At 37.0% G+C, this 20,465-nt stretch overlaps 1 protein-coding gene across 10 annotated transcripts in view; it reads left to right on the top strand.

The window, feature by feature from the left end:
* The window catches only part of Lama2 (laminin subunit alpha 2), a 586,947-nt gene that overhangs the window by 377,475 nt on the left and 189,007 nt on the right, over nucleotides 1–20,465 (top strand). For 7 of the 10 annotated variants that reach the window (XM_087190273.1, XM_087190271.1, XM_087190272.1 and 4 more), the window contains 5 exons: nucleotides 331–542; nucleotides 4,089–4,195; nucleotides 4,915–5,178; nucleotides 9,816–9,996; nucleotides 12,685–12,821. In XM_087190273.1, coding sequence (XP_087046399.1) covers nucleotides 331–542; nucleotides 4,089–4,195; nucleotides 4,915–5,178; nucleotides 9,816–9,996; nucleotides 12,685–12,821 — 901 coding nt within the window. The remainder of the gene's footprint in view (nucleotides 1–330; nucleotides 543–4,088; nucleotides 4,196–4,914; nucleotides 5,179–9,815; nucleotides 9,997–12,684; nucleotides 12,822–20,465) is intronic. The other 3 variants (XM_087190276.1, XM_087190275.1, XM_087190274.1) reach the window with 1 other exon arrangement.

Here is a 20,465-nt window from a genome sequence, read left to right as displayed (position 1 = left end):
TGCAACCGGGAGCTGGATTCCTTCAGAATGCTAGCAGCAGATTTCTTATTATGCCTTGTTCTCATCTTCAGTGCCAATGACAAGATTTTTTTTTTTCATTTTTGGTCTGGCTGAAATCTAATTACTAGTGGAGCTGGCAGGATTTCATCTTGTATCTACACTGCTGCATAGAAAAATATTTTTAATCACCTTGCACTTGAGACAAGGAACACTTAAAAGGAAAAGCTATCGTCCTGGAAGACAAGTAGTATGAAAAATCTATAAACATTGCCTTGGATGGATTTCGTGGGTTTCCCCCCAATTTCTCACTGGTGAAATTTCTCACCATAGGTGTACAGAAGGCTATTTTGGACACCCTGCTGTACCTGGAGGATCATGTCAGCCCTGTCAGTGCAATGACAACCTTGACTTCTCCATCCCCGGCAGCTGTAACAGCCTATCTGGCTCCTGTCTGATATGTAAGCCAGGTACAACAGGCCGGTACTGTGAGCTCTGTGCGGATGGCTATTTCGGAGATGCAGTTGATGCCAAGAACTGTCAGCGTAAGTCCTGAACTAGTGATGCCCCTGACAGAATTGATATATTATACCCCAAAGTAGCTTATGAGCTCTTGAGTGGGATTGGAGATGAGGAGATTGTTTGTAATACATGGGTCATAGGGGCACAGCTCAGGCAGAGCCTGCATATCCCAAAGTAAGTCTTTGTGCTGACTAATAGTGAAGCCATTGCAAGTTGCTGCCTCGCCGAAGTGGTGTTTTTTAAATGATGCAAATATTTCTGTTCACGTGTGGAAAGAAAAATTGAAAATAGGTTTATATCCATAGCAGGAAAGATGAATTTATAAATTAGGTAAGCTTTTTATCCTTTTAATTTCAATTCTAATCATTTGTTTGAAATAAACATATCCACCTTATTATTTCAGTAGTACATTTCAGTAGGTTAATAGGTTATGCTTTTATATGTGAACTTTACAGTCTTGCATTTTACAATAGGTGTCCAACTCTACCAATATTATCCCTCACTGGCGTAGTAATTGTCGAGTGATTAATTTTCAGTTTTCAGTTTGGGAGTATTCACCCAGTGGTATTTCTGTGTCTCTTTTCCATGAAATCAGTTACTCTAGCTCTTCATCCATTTCAGTACAGTGTCTTCCTCTCCTCATCTTTTCTCCTTAGCTGTATCATCCAGTGATGTACAGAATTAACAAATGCTTTAAAATAGTAGTAATAGAATATGCAAAGGAGACTTGGTCAAATAGGAGAAAGTCAAATAGAATACAAATCCACATCAGTACTTGAGACATGGCCATTGCTAGCTTCATCTGCTACATAACCTTTAGGGAGTGCAGGATGTAGGAGCAGCCTGACTGTCCATCTCAGCTAAATTTATTGTGTAAGAAGAGACACTTCATCCACTCAGCTCGTCCCCCAGACCTGGAGACCTTTGGAAACCATGGACAGCATAGTCTGTAATCTCTGCTTTAAACACCAAAGACCCATAAGGCACCCCATTTCAGAAGTACACATGTTCCTCTCCTCAAGGATTGAAATGAGTGTTAGATTTTTTTCCTATAAAAATGATAATGTGTTAAATCAGAAGTAAATCACTCTTGGAAACAACTGACATCTATTCATATCACCTGCGAACTGATTTTTTTTAAAGCAAAATTTCCACCCGGCTCAGAGTGACTTTAAACACCATAGATTTCTGGCATTCGTGTAATAGTGTAGGGAGATTAAGACATTCTACTGTTCAAGCAGATCATCCAGGGTCTGTACTCTGTTGCTGTGTCACCCCAGTGAAGAATTTGAGCTCGGTGAGACTCGTTTTCCCCATCTACAATAAGGGTCATGAATTTGCTGTGGGAGATTAAAGCATGTAGCACATAGATGGTATCCAGTGAGTTCCTGGCCCATGGACATGCCAAGCATGGTCCTCATTTGGTAATAAGTAATGCTTGTAGCAGCTGAACATCAGTGGCTCACTAATTTCAGGTCAAGGTTAATCATTTAATGACCTCTTTTTCTGTCTTCCAATAATTCCCTTTACAAAATTGAAGACATGTTCCATTCATTTTGTTATGGACTAGTGATTTGTGGCTCAAAGTCTTAGAACATAGAAAAAAAAAAAGATGAGCCATTACCAATTTTCATATCACTTGCCATGTGGTATAGCTGTGGTTATGATTTTAATACTCTTCAGCATGTAATTATGATGAAAATATAATGTGTAATCCATTTTCATAATCTGTAATCTATTTTTATAATTTTTCATGGATATAATAGTGATCCCACAAGTAATGGTAAGCCTCAAATAAAGAAAATTTTGTGAAAAAGCATCTAGATTTGTTCACGAAAAGTTCATCCCTACACAAAAACATATTTTGCTTTTTAAATTTATGTATAATGTCACATCATACTTTGCTACTAAAAATACCACTTTCATAAAATTCTATATTGCTTTTGTGACTTATAAAAAACATTAATTAATCACCATTATATTTATGGAAATTTAAGTGTGTCGTCTTTAAGAAAAAAGGACATCTGGATTCCAAGTAATTTGAGATTTTAAATATGTGTGTGTAACATACAGAAGAAATTCACATAAAGAAATTAATAGTATGCACAGCAATCTAGTATCCAAATAAAAGTGGATATTTAAAGAAAATAAGCTTTTCAGCCTTCTCTTCCATTTCCACTGTAGACTGTCCTTGTGCTATTGTTTGATGAAAATGACCAGCTTCTGGTTGATCCCTGTCTTGGTACCTGCTGTACTAGCATCAAGTCAGCCGCTGTGGAAGGCCAAACTTCACTAGCAGAAAATCAAGTAATTTTCAGATAAGCATTAGAGAGAAGGAGAACTTGAAGCCAGGTGAACAGACTAATAGCGTGTGCCGACAGAGTAGCTATTTATAATGTATTCATGCATTTTGTTCCAAGCAGTCAGATATAATGTACAACATTTACCAAATCCGTCTTTGAATAGTCTAAATTCCCATGTCATCTCCTCCTCATGATTTTATTCTGGTATCAATGCAATTATATGTACCATTAAAAATGCACTTGTAAAACACAGAGAAAGCCATTAATTACTGTTCTATTTATGAAAAGACTACTTAGGTTTTAGACTGATTTATTATATGTTTCAGAATAAGATTGGACAACTTTATAACACAAAAATGACAGAAAAGTACTTAAATCGAGTATATTTTCTATCTTTGAAGATGGTATATAAATTGTAAGATAAAAGTGATTTTTCAAAATTATAATGTTATGTTCCAAATGGATGTAAAGCAATGTTCTTGTTATTTTATATACTTTTCTAATCTTAAAGGGATTTATATTCATTTCACCTTACACTTATTTCTGAAACTTAGCACACACTAGCACATAGTTACTAAATGATCCTTATATTGAAAAAAACCAATAAAATGTTGCTTGATTGATAATGCCGTTGATCTTATGGCCTGAGTGCTATTAATTTTGATAATTTATCAAAATTATTTTTGCTCTTTGAGTCAGAATGCATTCATTACAATGGTACTGTAATATTTTAAATGTTACCCCCACATGTCTTATAGATGGAGTCCAGGAACTCCATGTCCCAGTCTGGTCCCTGCGCCTTGGCCCTGTCACCCAGTAAGCACATGGCCTTGTGCATGTCATGGTTTCTTTGAATTTCAGCATCTTCATTTTCGAGATTTGAAGTAATGTTGATGGTGTTATATTTTATAGCAATTATGTGCCAAGCCGTGTGCTCAATGCATTACCTCCACAAATGGACAAATGGTAGGGCTGTTCTATCCCTTAAGTGATAGAATGCCCAAAAGAGCATTTGACAAGGTAGAAAATACTCTATTTCTGAATTTAGGTGTCAGAGTGACCATCTGGGCAATATTTTTATTTAATAAACCCATGAAAACCAAGAGCATTTGCAATTTTGGATTTTTCAATTAAAGATGCTCAACCAGCAAAGCCCTTTAAATATTCCCCAATCTACATTTCTGGTCCCAGACATTGCAGATAAGGGATATTAAGCCCATATTAGAAATTCCCTTCTAGCTGCAGCTCTGTCTCTCCTTTTCTCAGCCTGTCGCTGTGACGCCAATGGCTCCTCCTCGGAGATCTGCCACCGTCGCACTGGACAGTGTGAATGCAGACCCAACGTGCAGGGCCAGAGGTGTGACCGGTGCAAGGTAAGGAGGAACAGGCCAGTGGATTGCTTGCTCCCAAATCCTTGGCTTTCAATGGTCACTAAAAGAGGGGTTCACAGTTATCTAATTCTACAGAAAAAAATGGCTGTGGAATGAAATATGTCTCAATACTCTTACAATTGCAGTTGGCCTGAAACCTACATTTCTTTGGCAGAGAATTGGTAAATATTTCCTATAATTCAGATGTGTCTGTCAAAAATAGCTTACAAATTTAATCCTGGTCACTGGAGAGTAGAATAGTCTTCACCTTTACATATTGGGCAGAATAAAATGTGTGAGTCTCTTTGCTCTTAGCAAATATCATTTTCTATTTTCTCCATTAAAAGTTCCTTCCAGTGAGCACTCTATTAGCAAAAGTTTACTGCAGAGAAGCTAATCAATATCTTTTTAGGTGCAGCATTTGCTGAAATGAAATATTCAATTAAACGATGTTGTTCTCAGCCCTTGAATGTACTGACTGCCCTGCCCTCGAAGGACCAGCCTGATGAGGTTGCTTCCTGAGAACGGGTGGATTTGGAGAGACCTTTCACATAAATACATCATTGGTGATAAAGACGCACAAGCAGGAGCAAGCAATTCTCAGATGTCAAACTGGCCTTTCAGCAGGAAATTTGAAAATATCATCTGCTTCTATCTCTTGAATAACACCATATGCTCTTCTTTTGTTTTCTTTTCATTTTATTCTTCTGTTGGGTTTAAAGCCCAATATGTGGTGGCACCCGGCGAAGCAACTCTGTGTGCCCTGTGACTGCAGTCCCCCGGGCTCGGTGTCGCAGCAGTGTGACACAACAGGAGGATGTATCTGTGCATCGGGCTTTGTAGGGAAAAGATGCCAGCTCGCCCAGCAGGTGCACCGACAGGAGGAGCAGCCGCGGAGAGCGCAAAGGGTGCTGGGGTCCCCCTGGAGGTGGGGTTCCGGCACCTCCAGCGGGTGCCCTCGGGGAGCCTACCGGGCCCCGGCCTCGGTAATCCCAGAGGCGCTGCATGCTGGAGCCTGCATGCTGCGTCCTGCCTGCTGCAGCTGGCGTTCCCTGATGGCGCGTTACCAATAACAATTGCTAAGTGTGCGAACCACAGACGCGAACATAGACAATTCCCGATTGAAGCTTGCCTTTGCAGAACTAACTCTCCTAGTGCTTTTAAAAGTGTGCTTAGTTCATAAAAGTTTCCATTAACCATGGATGTGTAAAAATCAAGAAAACATTTTTTTGAAAGGACATCAAGTATCATTTGGGGAACGCTTGGTTTATGTGTGAACAAATGAAAAGAAGTGTAACAAAGAAAGTGATTTCTCCAAGAATATCACAGCATTTGTCTGACGTTTCATCACAATTAAGGAGTTTCATTTCCACATCATAGTTTTGCTCCTGTATACATCCAACACAAAAAAGCAGAGCTTCACGTACTGTAACCACACAACATATGCAAAATAAGGAAAGTTGTTTTTAATTATAAAAATTTAGTCTCCATCCCATTAGGCAAACCAAGCAAATGCAAGGATAGAAGGGAAAGCAGGAGGAAGAGCCCCTGCTCCTGGGTGCGTTCCGAGTTTACAGGCCAGATTTGCCACCCTGGATTCACCCTGGATGACTGTAGACAGTGCAGCGTAGTGGTCAGAAGGACAGACCAAAGGGGATGAAGAAAGTCATGATCTTATTCCTTGGTACATTATTGCAGCTTTGAAGAAAAAACAGTTCTGATAACAGACTGTTCAGATCAAACCCTGGCACTACTACTTCCTGGGTGGAAGTTCTTGAATCTTCCCCTAATTTCTTGAATCTTCTGATTCCATAAAGTTTTTGTCTGCTTCCGTCCCCCAAAAAAGCCAATGCCAAGAGATTTGGGAAAGACATCTGTGGTTGATGAATGGGGAGAGAGCAGAGAATGCTGGGAACCTCCTACTGCCATGCAGTTCTAACTCCAGAGAGAAGAAAGGGGAGGAAAGATTGGTTAGGAAAAGGTTCATTGGGTGCATTCTATCAAAACCCCCACATTTTTGACCAGAGCAATGGGAAGTACCCAAACAAAATTTGCCCATTAGAGGAGTCCTGAATATGGCAGGAAGGTCTAGGATTGCTGTAATCAGCCCTGACTGGGAGAGTCTAGAGGGAGCCTGGAGGGAGTCAGGATGCTCAATCAGATTAGCAGTCCATTGAGTGGCTTATAAACAGCAGAGATACTGGCAGTCTCCCATCTGGCCACAGCCAGCTTCCCCTAGACGGTCATCTTCTCACTTCATATAGTGGCAAAATCTCTTTGTGGCTTGTTTAAAAGGTCACCAGTCTCCCTCAGGAGGGTTCTGCCCTATGACCCAGTCATATCCAAAAGGCTAGGACCTCGTGACACCATCACCATGGAAGTTAGAATTTCAGTCTATGAAACTGGCGTGGGGAGGGCATAAACATACAGTCCTTTGCAGAGTTCTTTAGTGGATCCAAGAGGCTGGGGGCTGGGATGTGTGGGACATGGACAGTCCACACTGCAGAGTCTCTAGCAGGAAAATGGTTGAGTAACCTCCAAGGCTGTGTGGGGTGGTAGTGAGAGCAGTCGGTGAGATACCAGCAGGGACTGGTCAAAGTAAGAGTTAGGTGTCATTGCTATTATCATGAATACCATTACTAAATGGAAAAATAGATAACATTAGTTCTTTTTTCCAGAGCAAACAAATTGATTTAAAACAAAATACAGGGATCGTAACTGATGCAAATATCTCCGAAATGAAAATCAGCATAAAAAGCAGCTCCTGTTCATGCCCCTTCCTGACATAGCTCACAGTAGTGTTTTGTTCTGAGACTCATTCCACTGCTGCAGTGTGTGTTGGGGTGAAGACCGCAGGCTCTGAAGTCAGGCTGCCCAATGTGCAGTTCTGGCTTCACAGTTGGCTAAATGGTAACTTCGGACCCCTTACTTAACCTTTCTGTGCCTCAGTTCCGTCACTCTGCAAAGTAGTGACAGTAACTGTCTGCCAGAACTTTCCTGAGAAGGAAATGAATCCATTTTTGGAAGTGGCTTTGGAAGTGTACACATAGGAAATAACGTGTAAGTGCTAGATCTTGTTATGATCTCAGCGAGGAAGAAGTTACAGAACCCATCCAACTTTGACTTAGGACTGGACTGACACTCATTCTCCTATTGGTGCTACATCATTATTCTTAATTATTGACTAGGAGTGCTCGTTCCTTAAATGTCTTCATCAGGGAGATTTTCCTCAGCTCTTGAAGTAGATTTTTGAATCCCAAATGTATTGATGTTTTATTAGTAAGGTGTGATAGTTTTTTACTTTGGTGTAACTTGCCTCTAAAACTACATTATATATGTATTTGAAAATTATGGTAGAGACATTTCTTATACATTTCCTTACATTATCATCTTTGGAACTTTTTCAATAATAACTGTGGTCTAGAAATTCACTTAACATTTGATTGATTTACCCATTAAATGCATTTGTGTGGATATGTGCATATATACATGCAGATACACACAAGTATTTAGACATACTTATATATTTGCTAAATCAGGAAATTTAGAAAATAATGATGACTATAAAATACAATCTTTACAATTCACCTTACTAGGTAAAAATTGGGAAATAAAGACAAATGTGAAATATTACTTCTACAATTCAGATTTTTTAAAAAATAAATCTGATTTTAGCTGGGCTTGATAATATGGTCCTGTAATACCAGCACTCTGAGAGGCTGAAGCAGGAAGATAGCAAGTGAAATCTCAGCCTGAACAATTTAGAAACTTAGCAAGATCTTGTATCAAACAGAAAAAAAGGGGTAGGGAGACTGGGAATGTAGTTCAGTGCAAAGGTCTTAGTTTCAATCCCCATTACCACAACAAAAAAACAAAACACTATTTTAATATGCTATGTCCTAGCTTTTTACTATGTATGCATGGTCTGTTTGAGTTTCTTCATGTGGTGTTGTGTAAATATAGACGTATAATTGGAATCATAGCATCTGTATAGTTTCGTATGCTGCTTTTTAGAAATTTTACTTAATGTTATATTAGTCACATTTCTATCATTAAAACTACTTCAAAGCAGATTTTCATGATTGCCTATCATCCTACAGCATGAATGAATCACAATTTATTTAGCTATTTCACTAATATTGAACATTTAATTGTCTCTACAGTTACACATTATGATAAATAATCCCATAATGGCCATGCTTTTGCTTTAATCATAGTTCCAATACCTGATAATTTCTCCAGGTCGTTGACCTAGAATTTTACATTGAATTCTTTTTATGGGCAAAACATTATATCTTTTAGTTTTCCATTGTACAGGTGAATTTACTTTCAAACTTCTGTCACTTATTTGGAACTGCTATAAATTTTCTTCTTTAATATAATGGATCTGAATTATAACTAGAAAGAAAAATAAAGTTGACAGTAAATGTAAAAATTAAAATGAGTATCAAAAAAATCAACCCACTTTACATTTAAACAATAAAACTATTCTTAGCTAGTCATTTTAAAAGTCTAACTTTTATTTCTCAAATTTATTTTTAATACTGCTAACAGCAGCAGCAAAAATACATAATAAGGCTTATTCATTTTTCTTTGGGTGATTCACATTCAGTGGCAAGATTTATTTTTACCAAGAAGTAATTATTAGGTTTAATTTTTCAAAATAGGAATTATTTTTACAAAGAAGTAATTACTGAGACTAATTTTCCCAGATTAACTTATCCTAATAATGTGACATACTTTCTATTTAAACAGACAGCTATGATGTACTTTAGGAAGGATATATGCTTTTCATTTTTCTAATAAAGAGAATTCTGAATCCATCACCATTTTCTAAAATAATCACTGTAGGCCGATAGCCTGCACTGAAAGAAAGTCAGCCAAAGCTAGTAATATGAACTTCACCATAGAGGATGATGTGCTCAAATGGATAAGGCATGTGCTCATGCATAACTCATCAGAAGATGAAAATTTCCCTTAACCTTTCTCATTTAGTGCTTTAATATATGTTTTCACAAATCAATTTCACGTATTAGAATGAAATCCAAGAAAGTAGATGTTTGTCAAGCCAGTTATTTGATCAGCATAAGCAGAATCTATAAATTATATTTATAATGTGCATACTATAATGACTAATAGTATTTATGGATCAATGACAAAATTAGATCAAATATTAGGGGGGAGATATTACTTCAATTTTAGACTACCAGTCAATAGTGTTGAAAGCATTTTTACCAGGCTGAAGTTGTTTATAAGATCTGAAAGTAATCAATTCTGATTACTAGGTATAAAGTGAGTGAAAATTTAAATTAATGCTAGAAATACAACTCATGGCTTACTCCACAGTGCTGTAAGAATCTTGAGGCATACAGAGAAAAGAAGATGAAAATAGGTAAAAAGATGCTCCTAGTTCTTCTACTAATTTGTATGTGAAGTAGTTAGTTTTCACTGTGGACACCATAGAAAACAGCACCTTGGTTAAATGACAGTGCCATAATGAGTAAAGAAAGCTGGTAATCCAAAGGTTCCTCTTTACCTGCCTGATCGCTCCGTCCTGTGCATCATGATTCTTTATGAGTTCGTTGACTGACATTTAACTTTTGTCTTGCCTGTTCTGTGCCAGCCTGAAACCTTTGGCTTACAATCAGCCAGGGGCTGTGTTCCCTGCAACTGCAACTCTTTTGGGTCCAAATCATTCGACTGTGAAGAGAGTGGACAATGTTGGTGTCAGCCTGGCGTCACAGGGAAGAAATGTGACCGTTGTGCCCAGGGCTACTTCAACTTCCAGGAAGGAGGCTGCACAGGTGTGTATATAAAACCAGAGTCCTGGGTATTCATTCTTTGGTTCTGGTGACTTGACATCTATGAAAGTCTCTTTAATTAAAGGAAGTGTACATTGACAACAAAGATATGATACAAAACACATTTGCAACTGCCTGCCAAAAAACTGTGCTTGCGAGTATGCAGCAAAAGTTCTATCTGCAGATCCCAGTTCTGGTGCATCCCCCTCTGTGGCCTTTGTTTGGCCAGTTACTCAATGACTGTGCAGCTTGAAAGTCAAATATTCTGTTTTTCCAGGTGTTTTCTTAGTTTGTACTCTACTCCCAAGCCATTTCAACTTTTTCTTTTTCTAGTGATCAAGGAAAATTATTTTTTATAGTACAAAAATGTTTTTATCTACGTTTTAGTGGCCTTGAAAACTGTGATGATGTGGGAGAGGAACAGTTTGGGTCTGGATATTTAGTTCATAGGAAAATGTGGGTTGGCATTTCTCACCATGAGTCTCTGAAGAAGGGGCCTAGGTCTAGCCAGAGACGTCACACAAATAACAGACTAGGAAAACACCAATTAGCACACTACAGATGCGAGTGAAGCTGAGCACTACTTTTGATGTGTGTGCCACTAATTTAGCATTGACCCTATCCCAACACTCATGGAATTGATTCTTACCTTTGCTTACTAAACTCATTGACTGAATCTTAATGATACTTCTGTACTATACTCTCAGCATCATGGTAAGATTTTCAAACATTATTATTGACTATAGCAAATCTATGTGAGAATCAATAGGAATAATATTTAAAATTATTTAAAGAACCCGTGTCTTTTAGACATTCTCCAGTACTTTAGATGTATGATTCTTTTCACAAACTAGCCATTGTAAGTTATTCTGAATATGATAATTGTAGATCTCCTATGAATCTGTGTGTAATTTTTAAACAAATATCTGTATACACTAAAAGATCACAAAGCTTTGTTTTAAAATATACTCTGTTATTTAAGTCACTTCCTCACTAACATTCTTCCATAATATGAATTAATATACTATATATTCAAATATATCTATAAGAATATTATCTAAAATTCTGAACTAATGATGACATTTTATAAATGCAAACCTAATATCCTTTTAAGCTAGAGAAACAGAATAGAAAAAGCGCAGATCGGGCAGGATAACATTATGATTGAGAGTATGACTTGCACTAAACAGCCTGGATTTATGTAGTGGCCCCATCAATGCCTAGTTTTATGACCTTGACTGTGTGAGATGGTCTCACTTTCTCTCCTAAAAATTTATCTATTACATTAGGTTAATAGCAGTATCTACATCATAGAGTTGTAAGAGTCAGTTGACTTAATAGCCAACAAATACTTAGAGTAATGCCTAACATACCAGAGTTTCATGTTTATCATCATTATTATCTTTACTAGTATTATTAACTGCCATAAACATTGTGCTTTGGCAGGAGAAAAGTAACTAATTCCTCAGATGTTCTTCCTATTCAGTGTTATGATTCCACTAAAGATCTACTTAGGGAATTTCTATTTGCAAATAATGACTAAGGCTATCCCGAGACATTTTTAGCACATAAATTTAAACATAATGTTAACTATATTTCTTCTTAATGAATGGTACATGTAAAATAAATCTACTTACTTAAAATTAGCAGGAATAAAAATGATAACAGCTGACATTTAGTATTTATTCTGTGTCAAGTATTGAGCTAAATATTTTTCACAGCTGCTATGAAATGCTTCAAGCAATGATAACTGTGATCTCTTAAAAAGTGAACTTAATCAAAGATCCTAAATGTATTTGCTTTAAATGATTTAATCATCATACAACTGATTAAAAGTGTTCTCATAACATTGGTCTTACGTTTGAATTCAAGTACGGTATTTGGTGTTTCTTCTCTGGCTTTCATTTAATTGCAATTAAAAGCTTCACTAAAGTGCACTCTTAGTAGCTGGGTCCGCTATAGATAAGAAGTGCTATGTGCTCCTCTTAGGATGGCTTTCACAGTCTTCTCAAAAGATGTTTTGCATTTTTGACAAAATACAATAGGTAGGGAACTTTTACTCTTTGTCATTCACACCGTAAAGAAAATGAAATGTCTACTGAAAAATTAATCAGGTGATAAAAAAGTTAAAAGCATCTTTATATACAGACAGTGTCTATAACTCAACTATTTTTAAATATTTGCAAGCAACATTCCAACAGGTGTCATTAATAACTATGCACCTGATGTACTAAATTAAGAAGACTCTTAAGCTTATTGGTTTTTATTAAAAATCAGTGTCATTATCAGAAAAGAAAACTTAATCCTTATACCACAGAAAAATATTAATGAACTTAAATATACATATAAAATTTTAAAACTTTATACTATCTGGTATATGATACTCAAGTTAATAAAGAATCTGATAATAACAGTTCTCTCTCAAGCTCAGTAGGAAAGTGAAAAATGCTTTAATTTTTAAATTATTAAATGAATTGCAACATATATTAATTGGACACCTTCTCTGTGAAATGTGCTGCACCGAGATAAGAAGATGAATGAGTTAAGGTATTTTCCTCTCTGCTGATTCATAAACACATGAGTATGGAAAATGGAAAAAACCCCCACAAATCATCATGATAAAAATGCTCAATATTTATTAAATTTAAAACTATTTAACCCTTCTTTGTTTTCCCTCTTCCCCCTGTGAAGCTTGTGACTGTTCCCATCTGGGTAATAACTGTGAACCCCAAACTGGTCAGTGTATCTGTCCCCCCAACACCATCGGAGAGAGGTGCTCTTTGTGTGCACCCAACACCTGGGGCCACAGCATTGTCACTGGTTGTAAGGTGAGTGGATCGCAATTTTCATCTAATAATTTTGTATAGATTTTTGTTGTAGTATAGCTCTATAATTGGACATTTCAAAATCCAGCATTATACCTCAAATCAATATAGAACTATCAGAATGTATTGTAGACATTGATCAGTTCTTCCATATTACTTTGGAGAAAGATAAGGTAAGTACACGTTTGTTCTGCTATATCCAAGAAAACTAAAAATGAGAGGGGAAAAAAGAACTAAATATTATGTAATAAAACTGAGAATCACCTAGTACATTTAGATAGCCATAATGAAATACAACATCAGAGAATAAGGAAATGAAAAATGAAAGGAATTTGCCAAAAATCAAAAGGAATTGTCTCCAAATTGACTATGTTTTAGTTTTTAGGATATAGATGAAAGAATCCTGAAAAGTCATATTGTTAACAACTGTTAGCTTAGAAAAATACTCCTCATTTTTCTGTGGATAAATCATAGAAACTGGCATGATCAGATTCATGTTAGTATTAGCGTTACCAGGGAAGGTAACATCTGAGGTGTGTTAGAAAAATACTACTGAGATCCCAAGTGCCGAGGAGCAGAGCCCCCCCAGTGCTGAGGAGGTGAGCCTCTCGAGACACCATACCACTGGCCCTGAGCACTGAGGAGCAAAGCCCCCCAGTGCTGAGGAGGTGAGCCACACGGGGGCCAGCAGCACACACCCCCGACTCCCCATGGCTGTGCCGAGCCATTACCTGGATCCACACAGCAGAGTTGCAGGGATCATAAAGGACATTGTTCTGAGCTCCAGAAGAGAGCAGAAATGAACAACAGAAAGAGGGCCTCTCTGAATCTCCTTGATGAAAATTGAAGTCCACTGGAAAAGTGAAGAAAATATCTGCAATAAAGGCACACCAGACCACCTTAGTTGGGGGAGGAGTGGTGTGGATCAGAGTGGCACAGCTGAAAGCAGATCCCAGCCAGGAGTCCGCCCCAACCCCAGAGGCTGGGGCACACTGGACCCAAGCCAAGGGCTTGCCTGAAAAAGAGCTGCACAGGCGCACAAGCAATAGCCAGGGGTTTGCCCCAATACAATCAAAGAGTACACGAGACCCTAGCCAGAAGCTTGCTCATACAACAGAAACTGGGGTGCACAGTCCAGAGACAAAGGCACTCCCAGACAACAGCTACATAGAGGGGCAGGCCCTAGCCCGAGGCACATCTAGATACCATCCCAAGTGTGCACAGGCCCCAGCCAGAAGCCCTCCCAGACAACAGGTCAGCTCAGTGATCCAGAAGGCCACCTTTCTGAACGCAGGAAGTGTACTGGTGAACAGCAGAGAAAAGGCTGCTCGGTGGCTTGCTGAGAATTGAAGACCACTGGGAGACAAAACGTAAGCAATGAAAATATTAGAACTCAATCAAACTCTTCAACAAATGAACTTAACAGATGTTTACAGAGTGTTCCACCCCACAAAATCAGAATACACATACTTTTCAGCTGCACATGGATTGTTCTCTAAAATAGATCACATACTCATAGAACATGTTTAAATAAGTGCAAAGGAATTGAAGTTATCCCCTGTATATTATCAGACCATAGTGCAATGAAATTGGAGTTCAATAGCAAAAGAAACATCAAAAATTTCATAAACACATGGAAATTGAACAACACACTTCTGAATAACCAGTGGGTCACAGAGGAAATTAAAGAAGAAATTAGACAGTTCCTACAATTAAATGACAATGACAATACAACATATCGGAATCCATAGGACACAAAGAAAGCAGTCTTATGAGGGAAATTCATAGCAGTGAATACTCACATGAGGAAAACAGAGCCAGCTCAATTACACAACCTGATGCTGAGCCTCAACCTTCTAGGAAAAAAGAGTAGGACAAACCCAAAGCTCATGCAAGGTAGGAAATTATAAAGATCAGAGCAGAAATCAATGCAATGAAGGCTAAGAAAATGATATGAAAAATCAATGAAGCCAAGAGTTGGTTCTTCGAAAGAATAGACAAAATTGACAAACACTTAGCCAACCTAATCAAAAACGGAAAGAAAAGGGCCAAATCTATGCAATTAGGAATGAAAACGGTGAAATTACAACGGACCCAGCAGAAGTGCAGAGGATCATCAATACCTACTTGGAGAACCTATACGCCAATAAGATGGAAAATACAGAAGAAATGGACAGATTCCTAGATACGTATGAATTACCAAATTTGAGTGAAGATGATCTAAAAATTCTAAACAAACCAGTATCAATCAATGAAATTGAAAACGTAATTAAAAACTCACCAACTAAGAAAAGCCTGGGCCCTGATGGCTTCACTGCTGAATTCTACAAGACATTTAAAGGGGAACTGCTGCCACCACTGTTTAAACTCTTCAATGAAATTGAAAGGGAAATAATACTCCAGAATTCATTCCTGGAAGCAAGCATCACCTTGATCCCCAGAGAAAGACCCAACTGAGAAAGAGAACTATAGGCCAATCTCACTAATGAACATAGATGCAAAAATCCTTAATAAGATACTGCCAAATAGAATGAAGAAGATCATCAAGAAGTTCATACACCCTGACCAAGTGGGACTCATCCCAGGGGTGCAGGGATGGTTCAACATATGCAAATCAATCAATGTAATACACTATATCAATAGAGCCAATGACAAAAACCATATGATCATCTCAATAGATGCAGAAAAAGCATTTGACAAATCCAACATGCAATTAAGGTAAAACCATACAATAAATTGGAATAGACAGCCTCTACTTCAATCTGATAAAAGCCATCTATGAAAAGCCAACAGCCAATATCATACTAGATGGTCAAATACTGAAATCCTTCACAATAAAATCAGGAACAAGACAAGGATGTCCATTATCACCACTGCTGTTCAATATAGCTTTGGAAAAATTCGCCACAGCAGTTAGAGAAGAGAAAGAAATAAAAGGAATAAAGATAGGAAATGAAGAAGTCAAATTATCATTATTTGCAGATGACATGATACTCTATATAGAAGACCTCAAGAACGCAGCAAAAGTCTTCTAGACTTAATAGCCAAATTCAGTAAAGTAGTTGAATACAAGGTCAACACACAAAAATCAATAGCTCTCCTGTTCACAAACAACAGACTCACTGGGAGAGAAATGGGGCACACAATTGCTTTTACAGTAGCATCCAAAAAACTAAAATACCTAGGAATCAACCTAACAAAAGAAATCAAAGACCTCTTCTCTGAAAATTATAGCACTCTGAAAAGAGAGATTGAAGATGATATCAGAAAATGGAAAGACATCCCTTGCTCCTGGATAGGAAGAATCAACATAGTGAAAATGGCCATACTTCCAAAACTGCTATATAGATTCATTGCCCTTCCAATTGAGATCCCAGCAGCATACTTCATGGACCTTGAGAAAACAATCCAAAAATTCATTTGGAACAAGAAGAGACCTAGGATTGGAAAAGCAATCCTAGGCAACAGAGACATGGCAGGGGGTATCACAATACCCAACTTGCAACTATACTATGAAGCTACTGTGATAAAAACAACATGGTACTGACAAAGTAACAGACCTGAGGACCAGTGGAACAGTTTAGAAGACACAGAAACAACTCCAGACAAACTCAGCCACCTCATCTTCGACAAAGGAGCCAAACATTCTCCCTGGAGGACAGATAGCCTCTTTAATAAATGGTGCTGGAAAAATTGGGTTAAAACAGAAACACTGAACCATCTGGAACAGAGGTTAGGTAGAACTCTTGAAGACATTAGTGTAGAAAAAGATTTTATGAACAAAACCTCAGTTGCCCATGAACTAGCTACTACTACTGAGAGAGGCCAGGAGCCTAGACCCAGTCCATGAGTGGCTATGTTGTAGGGCTCCTGAAATGACAAGAGCTCATCGGTTTGTCAGGAAAGAAACAGGCCAAAGGTTGACCCTATCATTGTGCTTTGGAATAAAGTAGGTGTTGAATGATACATATCAATTTAGTACTAAAGCGACAATCAAGGAAGAGGAACAAGTTCAGGAAGGTGAAGAGCTCAGGGTTTTTGTCAGCTCTTAGTGCAATATTATTGGAATAAAATAGAATTCACTCGTTTAAAGTGATGAGTTTCAACAGTGATTATAGTCATGCAGCCATTCTTTGTGCTTCTTTGTAATCAACTTCCCCTCACCCACCGCGCAACTACTGCTTTGCCTTCTACACTGTGACTTTGTCATTTCTACAAATTCATAGAAATAGAATTACGCTATAATGTTGTTGTTTGTTGGCTTTATTGTCTTGGGGTGGAGGGCATGGATTGGCTTTTTCACTTAGTGTAATATTTTTTGCAGTTCATCCACATTGTTGCATAAAACAGTTGTTCATTCATTTCAATTGCTTTATCTTATTCCATTGTGTGTTATGCTACAACTTGTTTGTTGATTTACTATTTGATAAGCATTTGAGTCATTTCCAATATGGATCTGCTATGAGCAATTTTGCTATGAATATTAAATCACAGGTCACAAGCATTTGTAGATTTATGTTTTTATTTTTCATGTTAACTCACCACATCTTTGCTTAAACTTGAAATTGTGACGATTTTTAATTTTAAGCATTCTGTCAGATGTATATTCATTCCTTTTGCACTTTTTTAATGCACAATGATGTTAGAAATTATTTTATTTAATTGCCATTCATGTCTTTTTCTTCCATTTTTATTTTGTTTGTTTTTAGTAAGGATTTGTAACAGTTCTGCAAATATTCTATATACAAGTTCTTTAAATAGGTATGTTCTGTAACTATATTTCTCTCAGAATAGAGCTTGCATTTCACTTAGTAGCTTCATCTGCCTTTTATAAACACTTGTTTATTTTTCTTGTATCGTTTATACTTTTTACTTTCTATTGAAGTAATAAATATTTGCCCAAGTATACTAGTCACTTTCCTGTCACTGGGACAAAATACCTAACACCTGCAACTTAAAGGAGGAGATATTTATTTGTCATTAATTTGGCTCACCGTTTCTGATGGGTTCAGTCCAAGGTCAGCTGGCTCTAAGGCAGAAAGGTTTAGTGGAAGGGCGTGGCAAAAGAAAACTGCTCATCCCAGGACAGTGAGAAAGCATAGAGAGAGAAAAGAGAGGAATGGGGCCCAGAGTAGCCTTCCAGGCCCCGCCCTCAGAGACCCCCTACCAGACCACACCCCCCACCCCCACATTAGGCTCCTGTGCTCCTCCGGGCGGGATCAGCTAGTGAGGACAGCACTTTGGGGACCACGCAGCTTCAAAGCATGAGCGTTGTGGAGGGCCTTTTAGATTGAAACGATAATAGCAAGACAAATTTCAGATTTCTGTTCTGTGTTTTCTTCAAGAACTTTTACATTTCTAGCTTTTAAATTAGGTCCATGGCCCCTTTGGGGATTTCTTGTTTTTTCATTATTTAGTAGTATGTTTGAGATGTATACTAAATCCATTCATCGTGGGGTATTGGTGCATATGCCTACCACATCTTGATCCTTTGTACTTTTCCACACCATTTATTGAAAAGGTGTGCTTTACCCCCATTGAATGACTTTGGTCCCTTTGTCAATTAGTTGACCACACATATGTTCATGCATTTCCAGAATGTCCTGTTTCACTGATCTGTGCATCTACTCTTAGGTAAACATCACAGTATCTTGGTTGCTGTAGCTTTCTAGTAAGGAAAAAAGTGAGTATTCTTAGCTCTCTAACTTTGTTCTTCATTTCCAATATAACTTGGGTATTTTACATACTTTACATTTCCATAAAAATTTTCATTTCAGCTTGCCAGTTTCTTTACCAGAAAGCCTGTTGATTGGGATTACACTGAGTGAATAGATCAATTTGGGAAAAATTGGCATCATAAGAATATTGGAACTTCCAATGCATAAACCTGGCATAAATTTGCATATATTTGAGTCTTTATAATTTTTCTCAATAATGCTTCATAGTTTTTGGTATGCTTTGCACATACTACTAAATCTATCATTGTTTTATATTTCTGACTCAAAGGTAAATGCTAATCTTTGTTCCATTTCAATTTTCAATTGTTTGCTGCTAGAATGGAAAAATACATCTTTATATTTTTATCATTCTGTAGTGTAACTTTGCTGAACATATAGTTCAATTTTTGGTAGTTTCATTAAAACTTTCTACATGATCATGTTATTTGCAAAAACTTTGTATTTCTTCATGTCCAATCCGTGTAACTTTTACTTTGTTTTCTTGTCTTTTTACTGTAAAATATTGACTAGGAGGTATAGAAACAAACATCTTTACCATACTTCTTATGTAAATTTGAAACCAGTTTGTCTTTTCCAAATGAGACTGTCCTTACTTGTATTTTTTCCTCAGATGCCCTTTATTAGTTTGTAGATTTTCCCTCAGATCCCTAGTTTGCAAAGAGCTTTTATGAAGAACTTATATGCATTTTTGTCGCATCCCTTGTCTGCCACTTTTGATATGATGAAAGTTGGGTTTTTTTACATCGTTAAAGTGGTGAATAATATTGATTTTCAAATGTTCATCCATTGTTGCACTCCTCAGATAATTTCTACTTGGTCATGGGAATTATTGTTTTTTACCTGTTGGATTTTGCTTGCTCTCGTTTTTTACATCTGTGTTCATAGGGAATATTGATCCATTTTTTCATGCAGTGTTTCCTGATGTGAGCATTGGAGCACTGCTACCCTTATGAAATGATTGGGGAAGTATTCCCTTCTCACAATTTCTAAAGGTGTTTGCATAATCATTGAAATAAAAAGCAGAAATATATTTTTAATTCATTAAGTTTGTTGGTATACTGTAGGTATACAATATGATCACATTCATTATTGGGATTTTGTACTTGTACATGATATATCTTTGTTCTTGTTTTTTCCCATTCCCCTTCCCTCCCTTCCACCCCCCCTGCAAAACAGAAATACTTTAGAGGAATCCAAAGCTAGTTCTTTGTGAAAAAAATCAATAAAGTTGACTTTTTCTAGAAAGATTGATCAACAAAAAGAAGAAATAATCAAAATCATAAATAAAAGAGTAGATACCACTACACTATGTACAGTACCTTATAAACATTAAAATAGTATAATAATAACATAGTCAATTTATCAATAATAACCTCCATGAAATAAACATTTTTTTCCTTTTGCTTATTTTGAATTTGATTTTTTCTCTTTTTCAAGTTTTTCTAGTTTTTATAACTTGTACACTTGAAAATAATAGGTATTCTGGAATTGGTGGATGGAATATTTAATGAAAGGCATTGCTTCTTATATTCATGTTTTCTCAGTTACTGAGTGTCGAACTATAATTTTGATTTATTTCTTCTTTCAGTTCTCTTAGGTTTTAATTTACGTATTTTGGAGCAGTGATAATAGGTGTATGTATATGTAGGGTGCTATGTCCATTTAAAAAGTCTTATGATAAAATATCCTTTCATCCCTAGTAATACTCCTTGTTTCAAAGTCTACTTTTTTATATTAATATAGCCACCCCAATTTTCTTTTGCTTGGTAGCTGTGTGGCAAAAATTTTTTAGGCTATTGTTTATTTTGTCTTTCTTTTTAATATTTGTATATGTTTTATTTAGGTAGTGTAGTTTTAAATGTTTGTTGTTGATTCAGTCTTAATACTTTGGCCTTTTAATTGGAATATT

This window comes from Heterocephalus glaber, unplaced genomic scaffold (genome assembly GCF_053883595.1).
Source record: "Heterocephalus glaber isolate CG9 unplaced genomic scaffold, H.glaber_assembly_v1.0 deba00001550, whole genome shotgun sequence".
NCBI classification, from domain to species: Eukaryota; Metazoa; Chordata; class Mammalia; order Rodentia; family Bathyergidae; genus Heterocephalus; species Heterocephalus glaber.
This window is presented reverse-complemented; position numbering and strand designations above follow the sequence as displayed.